We start from the raw sequence: 11,072 nt of genomic DNA, 5'->3' as shown, positions 1-11,072 counted from the left end.
TTGCATTGGGAGTTATACCTGATGTAAATGACGAGTTGATGGGTGCAGCACACCAACATGGCACAAGTATACATATGTAACAAACCTGCACGTTATGCACATGTACCAGACTGTATTTTCAAATAGGAGGTTTTAGCTCACTGATTTCTTTCTCTGCATGATCCATTCTGCAGTTAAGAACCTCTAATGAATTTTTCAGGTCAGCAAAAATGCATTCCTTCCACAATTTATTTGATTTTTAAAAAATGATTTCAATCTCTTTGTCAAATTTTTCTCATAAGTTTCTGAATTGCTTTTCTGTGTTATCTTGAAGATCACCGAGTTTCCTTCAGACTGCTATTTTGAATTTTTGGTCAGAGAGCTCACATTAAGGTCAGTCACCAGATCCTTGCTTTGACTGTGGAGGTCACGGTTCCCTGTTTTCTTTTGTTTCCTGTGAATGTACATTTATTTCTTTGCATTGATAGATTAGTTATTTATGCCCTTCTCTGTCTGGCTTGTTTTGGTTTTTATTGCATTTGTTTGCTAGAGATTTGTTTTAGTTTTTCAATTTATTTCTCTGTACACCTGCCCCTCCCCCACCCCGCCACTGTGTTGCTACCTCCTTTTTGGCATTAGATGATGCCTTATGCCCAGGTTTGCCTAAGCTTTAGTAACAGAGCCCAGCACCGCTCATCCCCAGTGGAGGAGGTTCTAAATGGGATAACCTGATAGTATGGGAAGGCTGGCTGGGGGTTGTGCCCAGCGGGCCTGTGGAATGAACCACTTACAGCATAGTGCTGCTGAATAGCCACTCTGAATGGTTTCCTTTTTGTCTGAGTAACAGAGCAGAGTTCTCAGGGCTGTGGGTGATAATGTCCCACTTCCACCCTTTGTGCCTGGCTGTCCTCAGGGAGATTTCTTTTTATGGGCACTCGTGATGCATCCTGTGGGTTAAGGCAGGGATGGGTCTCCTGCCAAGAACTCAAGATGGTGGAGAAGCTGGTTGTCCACCTAGATCTCAGGTATTCCAGTGTAGAACACATAAGTCTGGGGAAATTTTTCTGCATCATTGGTGCAGGGCAGATTGTAGTAGATGTGTTGCAGATATAGAAATCCAATTCTCTTACTGTCTACTTGGACTTTTTTTTTTTACTTCTTTGTGCCCCTGGAACTGCCTAATCTTCATATTTGAGTTCTCAGATATTGCTGGTGATAGTCTCAACACTGTATGTTTGATTTAGGCTTTCTCAGGGAGGGAGCGTGAATGAAGCCAGGTTACTTCTATGCTGCCATTTTGTAACTGGAAGTTCATCTTTTTTGATCTGTTGATTTGATAACCAAGAAGGCTGCTAAGTGACTAAGTGGCAAGTAGCTTCTCAGATGATATAGGTTTGATTACCTTAGAGCCACATAGCTCATCTTTTTTCTTTAAATGTGCTGAATGCTACTTCTGTGTTAATTTTCTTTCTGCTTATCTCTGTCTCTGAACCACATGAAACTGCTTTTCCTGGATTTTCCATCTTGCACTATCATTGCTCTCTGTTACAAGATGTTGCAAGAGGTTTTGCTAACAAATTGGTTCTTGTGTTCTATACAGAGATAGTCCTGGGTTCATGAGTGCTACTCACACACCCAGCTTCTCTCTAACGATGCCCACTGATGCTGTATTAACCCACAGAAGATGCTTTTTTATGTGAAGTGTGATGGCAAATTAATAGATGGCAAACTGATTTGCAAAAGTTTCTCCAGGTGACAAGGGAGAAGCTTGTTTTCTTACAAGTTGATCTCCTCACTCCTGCCCCTGTGTGGTCCTCCAACTCTACACCCTGCATGAGAGAAAACCTTCCATGGGCCTCACTCTTGGAATAGATAGAGCAGATACCCCACTGGGAATGCCTGCAGGAGAGTTTCCTCCATGCCTTCGTAGGAACCAGAATCAAGAGATTAAGGTCCAGATTGTGGGAGCAAACCGTCCTTTATGAATGCACACTCAGTGCACCAAAACCTCACTGACAATTCTAAGGGTAGCCAGTGTTCTCCTAAGCTCTGATTTACAGACAACTGAAGGCCCTTGGGAGAAAAGTAGACTATCACAGATGACAATAATGTTGAAACACAGAGGCCTATGGGACAACTTTGTGTCAGAATTTTAAAGGCAACGTGGGACTGTTCCTCATAAGTTCTCACTTAAACATATTGTCCTGCCTCATACTGACCATGTCTATCTCTTCCCTATTTGCAAGTTAGAGAGAAAGAGGATCTCCTGTCACCATGGTCTTGACTGTTTTCATATCATACTTCCCAAAAGAAAGGACTGAAATGGACAGTTTGTTTCTGGTTTTGAAGAGTGAGGCTATTGAGCTGTGCTGAAGTAAAAAAGGGGAAGGCAGCTCCTGCCTTTGGTCTGGTGGACCATCCCTGCTTACCTGCCTGTACCCCTTGCACCAACCTCTATCTATCTGCTTTTTCCAGATCTGTCTGGTCCTGGTTTGCACACCTGTTCATGGGACTCTCCAGAACTGCCTTTCCAGGATGGCTCTGCTTTGTGTACAAAAGGAATAGTACTGCCCACCAGGAGGAGGATAGGCCAGAAACCTAGAAAGATTTCTAGAAAGAGGCTATAACTGGAGCAGGAGAGGGGATCAAGGGATGGAGGGAAGGTGTCTTTTTTCAACTACAGAAGTAACATCCAGGTTGTCAACCACGTTTCTATGGCAGTGTGCACATGTGTGTGCACACACATATACAGCTGTAGATTAGCTCTAGCTGCTGTGGAAGTAGACCATACTGTGTGTCTGGTATTTTTCAAACAAGTATCACAGTGATGGACAAGGTTCTGTCTACTTTCCTGCCCTTCATTTCTCCTCTTTCTTCCTTCACCTCTATCTCCTCCTCCTTTCTCCTTATCCTTTATTTCTTCTTCTTCGTCATCTTTGTGTCTTTGTCTTAATCTTTTTTTTCCTCTCTCTCTCTTTTACCTTCTTCCTCTCTTTTTCTTCCTCCTCTCTCTTTTACTCTTTTCATTCTCTGTTAACATCCCCAACCCTCTTGGAGTTATCCACATAGGGCCTTCTTCCAGCTATCCCCACCCCTCCAGATATCTATATTCAGCTAATCCTTGCAGAGTCCTTCCTGCATTATGTCTCTTATTTTCTGTGGTCATCATTTTTCTGGCTGACTCTAAGTCTCCTCAGTCTGAACCAGTTTCCATGATTTTCCCAACCTCAAATGTTCCCAATATTTTTATTAAAGTAATCATTGTAAACCTTCTGGTCCTTTGCACACATTAGTCAAGTTCTTTACAAGGCACCTCTGGTAACTTACTACGTTTTGCTTTTAACTGTTTCTTTTTCTTTCTTTCTTTTTTCTTTTTTTTTTTTTTTTTTTTTTTTTTTTTTTTGCTCGTTTTAGAATGTTTTTTATTCTGACAGTTGTTGGACAAATATAAGGCATGTTCACAAGTATCTGAAGTTGTATATAAAACATACTCATTCAACAGATGTTCCTCTTCTCCTTTTGTACTTGCTGCTGCAAACTGATCTTTATGCATGTTAACACCCATAGCACTCAGTTCTTGTGGATATGCAGACAATGTTTTGGGGACCACCGTGGAGAATCTGTTTCAAACTAAGGCGTGAGCTTCTATGAACTAAGTCACTAAGACATCAGAACTCACGGTGAACAAAGGCAGAGGAAGGTGACCAAATCAGCTCATAAACTCATGACTCTAAGTTTCCAGTGGAACAAACAACACATCAAAAAGCATTTTTTTTGATCCTTCATGTTTGAGAGAAATGGAATGTGTCCAGAATTCATGGTTCTATATTTACCACTGTCTAAAAGTCACAAAACAATATCTAATTTTTTCATGGTTTCAAATGCAGTTACAGTTTTGTTCTTAGGCCACAATACAAGATTGCATGCATTACTTTACACAAATGTCAAACACAGAACGATTGTTACACAGACACCTTAGGGCTGTCTAAAGACACAGCTTCTCTTTTTGTGGGGCGGGGGTAGGGAAGGATAATGATGGTGGCTGTTTCCACACACAGCCTGTTGTGTGCTCAGCACGGCTGGATGTGGATCCCAAGCACTTGCTGACTGACTCACAAAAGAAGACAGAAGCTGCTGAGGAGGGCAGCGGAGTTTGAAGAGCAGGCTCCAACTGGGGGCTGGGATGATGGACACACAGCCTCGATTCCAGGGGGAAAAGTCTTAGTCCATACTAATTAAAAACTATTAGTGATTTTTGAAAATCAGATTACATCTATAAAAGACGAAAAGTAAACACTTAAAACAATCCATTGGGGGGAACACAAAATAATAAAAAATCAAATGCAGATGGGATTTCACAAAGAGGAGATTTGAATCTTTTGGTCTAAATCAGCCAATTTTTTAACATTATAAATCATTAAAATGTAGTTTGCTTATGCCCATTCTTAAAATGCAGAATCTTTGAGGAAAAATATAGACATATTTTCAGGAATACAGACTCTTGTGAAAAATTTTAAAAGTCAGTATCATCTCTCTTGCGGAGCTACTAGAACAGGTTTTTCAAACACAAAAGGGGAACAAACGTGGGGCGCTTGAATATGTTAAGAATTCTTATCACTAGAATACTGCTTCAAGGCACTCACAGTACTTTCCAAAAGAAGCCACCCACCTCAAAGAGCCCTGCACAGCCCCAGCGACCCACGAGTGTGGTAGCTGGCATTTTATTAGCCACTGCTTGGCCATCATCAAAGTATTCACTCGAAATGGGGAAATTACTTAATATCAATGATATTAACGATTTCCATGAATTTAGCTTTGTGACACACAATGAAAAAGGGTCTTCAAATGTTTGCTTTTTACACCAGTGATAGGAAATTGTCATTCTTCCAATTCAGCATGCCGGTGGATGACGCTTTAGTGAAGTGTGACTACCTAGGGGAGCAGGAAGGCAGCTCCCATTTCTCACTGGGCCAGCCTCTTCCAGAAGGTGCAGGCTACTCTTCTGACAGGAGATCATGACTCTGGCAGGCTGGGCAAGCGCTCTGCCCTTTAAGCCACTGCTTAAAGCACCCTTTGTGATACTTGTGCCCACATTTGAGCACACACACGTTTTTTGATTTGAACATCTTGTGGCATATTTCACAGGAACTTGCACCCGGTGCAACCCTCACAGGGACATCTTCTGCTTTCTGCCCCTTGGTTTTGGGTGATGGTGCAATAACAGCCGAGGGTGGGTCCTGGGAGGACCTGGTCACGGGGGCAGCAGAACTGGGCTCATAAGTCCTCTTGTCCTTTCCTGGGTTTGGCTTTTTCTTTTTCTGTTCATCTAGAATGTGTTCTGTCACTCTTTGGACAATTTCATCAATACTCAATCCTGAAAGTGAGCTCTTGTTTTTGCTTCGCACGTTTTTAATAAAACCAGCAAGCTCAGTGCTATCGTAACATGGGAATACCACTGACAGGTGCTCAATAATACTATTGAACGGCTTTTTTGGAGACTGGCTTGAACGTGCAGCATGTCCTGGAGGAACAGGCTGCTTCCGATCAGCCACAGGGCTTTGCTCTGACAGAGCTGCCTGGCCATCCCTTTTTGGCCCTGGCAGCTGAGTGGCTTCAGGCTGACTTGGGGGTGGTCCTGGCAACAGCGCAGAAGGAGCCTCCCCTGGGGAATCGCTGGCAGAGAACACACTGGAATCCCTGTGAAATGCTGCGAGGTTTCCAGTCACATAGCTTGCAGAAGTCATAAGCCCTTGGTCATCGTGGCATGAAGACTCAGAGAGTAACTCAGGATGAACCATGTTACAGGCAGGAAATGAAAGCTTGGGAATCTGCACTTTAGAAAGTTCACTGAGCCGAGAACCATTTTTAATTGCCTTAATTTGTTCTTCAAACTGAGACTTTGCTTTCTCAATTTCTTTTGTAACATGAGAAAGAAACAATTCCCATGAACATATATCAGACTGCATGTGAGGATATGCTGCAGGATCATGGCTAATCAGCTCCAGCTGCTTCAGATAGGATTCTGCTTGTGACTCCATGATCTGTAGCTTATACACTTCACTCTCCTTCCAGTTTTCAAGTACGGATACCTCTGCAGCCACAGCTCTCTGATGACTCTCTTCATAATCCTCTTTCCCTTTCTTTATGCACTCTTCTATTTTCATTTTCTTGTTTGTAAGTGTGTTTCTGATTTCAAGGGACTGATCCAGATGTAATTCATGTTCCTTATCCTTTCCATCATTTTTCTGGGTATACATTGCACTGGCATTTGAAACCTTTTTAATTTTCTTCTTCAGTGATTTTAGTCTTCCTTGGATTTCTTTTTTTTCCTGTTGCCATTTTTTAATTTCTCTTTCCAGATCTTGAAGGAACCAATCTAATTCCATCTTTGACATCTTGTTTTCTTCTAAGTGCCTTTTCAACTTTTCTTCCAGGTCCCTGGTTTCTTCTAAGCCCTTAAGTTTTATCTGCTCATAATTTTCACACGCTTCTTTAAGTTGGTCTTGTAATACTTGGTACTCCTTTTCAATCCGTGAAACTTCCCCTTGTTGTTCATCAAAAGGATTATATGGCTCAGTATTGACTTCTTGGTGTGTCATGTTCCAAGATACCTGTACGGCAACCATCTGCACGTGTGGAATGTTTGTTACTGCACTGGTGCTTTCTGGAATTACTTCACATTTGTTGTTAGAATTTCCACAATGCCCATCATTTCTGTCAGACTCACTTAGGACCATATAAGCATCACCTGTGCTGCACTGTGACTTTACAGATGTTACCAAAGAGTCCTCAAGGATCTGTGTTTCGGAGGCAATCTGGTGACCAGCAGCATTCTCAGCATTCAAATGATGACCCTCAAAATAGGCAGTAGCATTTTTATCTGCTCTGTCATTGGCTACAAAAGACGGCACCACTGGTACTGATGTTGGTAGATGATATTCAGGAGAAAGGCTGGCCAAGGGTGTATATGTGCTGGTGTACTGGGGCAAACCTGGTAACACATTTATGTATGCTGGTGGTGTCCGGGTGATATCAAATCTCTGGAAAGGAAGATACGTACAGTATCCTGTGACCAAATGGGATTGAGCCCAATAAGTTGGTTTCACATCCTCAAGAACTGGTTTAGGGGAATTAGAGGAGACTTGTTTGTAATTTGCATCCTCAGAGCCTGGTTTGGGAGAATTAGAAGAAACCCCTTTGGTTTCCCCATCCTCAGAAACTTGCCTAGAAGAATTACCAGATAGTGGTTTAGCCTTCACATCTTCACAAGCTGGCTTGGGAGAATTAGCAGACGCAGGTTTGGGCTTCACATCTTCAGAAGGTAGTGCTGAAGATGAATCTGACACTGGTTTAGGCTTTACATCTGGTTTAAATTCCCTAGAAGCTGAATTCAGTGGTAGTTTAACTTGTAAATACTCTCCTGCTTTTGAAATGTCTTCTACTTTTGTTTTAATGTTTTTCTTCTTTCTTTTTTTCTTGAGCCGTAATGCAGCTTTCTTCAATGCAATGCAGTTGTCAATCACAACAAAACGAGGACATCCCAAGAGAAAAGATTTTAAACCTCCTGCTTTTTCTAGTATTGGTCGAGTTTCTTCTGGGAAAAATTCATATTCTTCAGAGAACATCTTGCTACTCATGTCCAAGGGACCATGTTCCTCCAACAACTGAGAGAAGTAATCATATAGAGTTGAATATTTTTGTTTTGGGTTAAAGTCCCATAGCTTCTTATTGCGGACAACATATTCATTACTGTGTTGGTCATAGAGAGCTTCAAATTCTTCTACGTCTTGCCGAAGATGGTCAGGCACTGCAAATGGGCCTGCAGTATCTGAATTTTGATTGCTATTGTCTTCACTTGAAGTGATGATCTCATTATTTGGAGTTACTGAAGTTGTTCCAGACCCAACTAACATAGGTTTTGAATCCTTTAGCTTCTTTTTCTTGCCTTTGTTTTTCACCTTGGTAGAACTAAACTGTGCTTCGCCACCGTCTTGTTTCCTTAACACAGTACAGCGGCTGTCCATTATATCAAAGAATTCATCTAAAGCACTATGCAATGCTGGGAACTTGTCTCTGTGTTCTTCTAGCAGCCATATTAAACAACGGGCTTCCTTCAATGATGTTGGCTCATAGAAATAATCAAGTTGCTTTCCTTCTATAGAGTCTAGTTTGTGACCATATTTCTCATTCCAGAGGAAAGTCATGATGCTAAAATCAAGCTGTTTAAGAGATGCTCCATACCGAGAAAAGAAAGGTCCTGTGGCATCTAAGCCAAAGCTATTAAGTTTTTGGATCCAGGTGGCTAATTTGGGCTCCACTTCTTTAAGCTCACTCAAAACATGCAGAAATATTCTTGTCTTTACTCTGCTCTTTTCTTGAATCAAATGATGAATAACATAGTCCACTGCTTCATTTAGAAAATTTCTGCTTGAAAAACAGGTTGTATAGTCTTCTGTGCTCAAAACTTTCCAAGAAAGCAATTCTTTGAGAAGCGTGGCTGTATTCCATATGCCGGATTTAATCTTGTCAGCATACTGCTTTATACACTGTAGAATTCTGTCATCAAGGAACTGACAGCGGTGAACATTGTCTACAGTTTCTTTCTGCTCTTCGTTTTTGGGTAGATTACTTTCTCTTAAGTCCTCCTCCATTCTTTCTTGTGCTAATTTTTTTGCTTCTTTTTTTTGGATCTTTCTCTTCAATTTTTTGTCTTCTTTCAGTCTTAGTTTCTCTAGACTAGAACATTTCTGTTTCAGAATAGGTCTTGGAGGAACCTTTTCTTTTATGACCTTGTGTTCAAATTCACATTTAACTTGACCACCACTGCTGAAGATGATAATCTTAGAAATAACACCTTCACAGTCAGGGGTAAGACATATTCCTTGTAGAAAATCCTTGTCAATTTTATCATTAAAGGTTGTAGTTTTTAACTTCTTCCAGCAATTCATGTGAAATTCTATTTTACAGTACTGGCAACAGCTGATACGTATAAAACCCTTAAAGTCTGGATCAGTTATATATATCTGGATCTTAGAATATCCACAGCACTTCTGATAGCAACAAATGGCATCTGGCACTGGAGGGAACTTGCATTCTTCAACAAATTTCTCTAACAGCATCTTTATTTTTTCTGGCTGGGACTCTTCAATAATCACATTACTTGTGGGCCAAGTTAACACTCCAGGAAGACGATAAATCAAGGTTCTTGCTTTCTCAAAGTGATTGAGAGCTTCTAGAAATCTGTTTTTTTTCAAATATACTTTTCCAATTCCACAGTAGGCCAAGCAATCAAGTCCCTCATTGTGGTAGTGTTCAATAATCCTCTTAAACTGGTTTTCAGCTTCAGATAGTTCTTCAGGCTGTCCTATTCCAAGGAGAGAAATGGCAAGTCCATAGACAACCAAGACATAGTTAATCATGGCCAGGTTCAATTGCTTTATTTTTTGAGGATCTAAACCATTCAGCAACTCTGTAAAGGCCTGTGCGGCACTGCGGCAACGCTGCTCCAATAAGGCTGTATAGCCATCTTGAATTAAGCTTCTCAGCATTGTCATTATATTAGCAAAATCCTGGTGTGCAGCTCTGGAAGATTTAGAAAACTGTTTCTCCAAGATGTTCTTCAAATTTGCTGGTAAAGTCAATTGTGAACTAGAACTGTACTTCTCTGATTCATTGTTTCCAGATTTTTGTTTTCCTTTATGTTTTGGAGGCTGACTTGATGGTGGTGAAAATTCAGGATGACAGTCACAATCATCTACCTTCAATGCCTCATCCACCACCTTTAGATTCTGATTACCACCATTGGCCATTTCGTGATTAAATTTTCTGAAATCTCTTTCCTTCTCCACAAAGTTAAGTGAAGTACTAAATACAGGTGCTGACAAACTCCTAGGTGTGTAGGCCCTGTTTTCATAAAAGGCTTTAATTGGATTCTTATTTGCTGTTCGACCTTGTAGGTCTTCTATTTGTTTTTGTAACTTTACATGTTGCTGAATTAGATCCTTGATTCCCTCAGGGTCATTTTTACAGAGTTTTTGAGCTTTTATGTTTGCTTGCAGAGCCCAGTTATATTCCCCCAGCATAGAAAGAGCATCACAATAACGATAATGACCCTTTGGCCAAGTATTCTTCAGAATAGTGGCTCTCTTTCCATCACCAAGTGCATTTCTAAACTGTCTAGTACGAAGAAAACAAAGAGCTCGGTTACCATAAAGAAGGTGGTTTTCAGGTCTATATTCAATGGCTCTGGTGTAATAGATAATAGCTATATCAAATCTTTCTTTGGAAAACTCTTCATTTCCTTTCATTTTCATTAGTTCTCCTTGCTCTACACAATCCATACAACTTTGGGTTTTAAGTTCTTCAAGCAAATTGCAGTCTTCCACTACAATTTTAGTTATGTGGTACTTGTATTCAGTAAAGAAAATACTTAACATAGGCCAACAATTGTCAATTGATCCTAATTTAGTTAGAATTGTTACATCGCCTGCATATTTTATCCAATTCAAAGCTTCTTCCATTGCCAATACTTTATTTTCTATTTTATAACCAATTCTCAATAAGCCTCCAATAAGGAATGAATCATTAGCAACTTTCTTTGCCAAATCCACAATATCTTCCATCAACTCAAGATGTTGTAATTTCTTCAAATTTATCTCGGAAGCACGTGAATTGCTGGCGTCCACACAGGGATGCAATCGTGATATTACAGAACTGTTTTGATGTTGAAACAGAAGTGGCCAGAAAATGTTTATTTTAATGGCATCACAATACTCTTGCAGGACAGAAATTGGTTTACTACACCATATACTGCAGATGTCAAATTCTAAATTCCTCTCACTTTGGGCATAATCTTTATATTGCATACCCACCCCATCACAGTAAAGCTGAGTCACACGAACATAATCATCGGTCATAAATTCAGCAGCAAAGACACAATTGTCCATATAAGGGCAGTCTTCCAACAAGGCATAATCTGCCACAGTGAAATCTCCCTCAGCAAAATTGTCCATGATGCACAAGTCACACACACACGCAGGGATGTGGAAGGCCCCGCTCCCCCAGCATCTCGGCTGCAGCGGGACAAGGTGACA

The 11,072-nt window shown here is 40.7% G+C and overlaps 1 protein-coding gene across 2 annotated transcripts; it reads right to left on the bottom strand.

Moving 5' to 3' along the window:
• Window positions 1-4,384: 4,384 nt before the first annotated feature.
• Window positions 4,385-10,991, bottom strand: LOC105533333 (E3 ubiquitin-protein ligase TTC3). 2 transcript variants are annotated; one of them, XM_011971758.1, is made up of 2 exons: window positions 10,387-10,877; window positions 4,385-10,300 (listed from the first exon to the last, which is right to left on the bottom strand). In XM_011971758.1, exon 2 carries the CDS (start codon window positions 10,290-10,292, stop codon window positions 4,974-4,976), a length of 5,319 nt encoding a protein of 1,772 aa, XP_011827148.1. In that variant the 5' UTR covers window positions 10,293-10,300; window positions 10,387-10,877; the 3' UTR covers window positions 4,385-4,973. The 2 variants fall into 2 exon arrangements, with proteins under 2 accessions (XP_011827148.1, XP_011827147.1); XM_011971757.1 differs by having other exon boundaries at window positions 4,385-10,991.
• Window positions 10,992-11,072: the final 81 nt, after the last annotated feature.

Source organism: Mandrillus leucophaeus, unplaced genomic scaffold, assembly GCF_000951045.1.
Source record: "Mandrillus leucophaeus isolate KB7577 unplaced genomic scaffold, Mleu.le_1.0 Scaffold1242, whole genome shotgun sequence".
Lineage (NCBI taxonomy): Eukaryota > Metazoa > Chordata > Mammalia > Primates > Cercopithecidae > Mandrillus > Mandrillus leucophaeus.
The sequence above is the reverse complement of the archived record's forward strand: the minus strand, read 5'-3'. Positions and strand labels throughout refer to the sequence as shown.

What these genes read in the sequence shown, in the direction of transcription:
- LOC105533333 (XM_011971757.1), bottom strand. Translation starts at nt 10,991, where the DNA reads ATGGACAATTTTGCTGAGGGAGATTTCACTGTGGCAGATTATGCCTTG.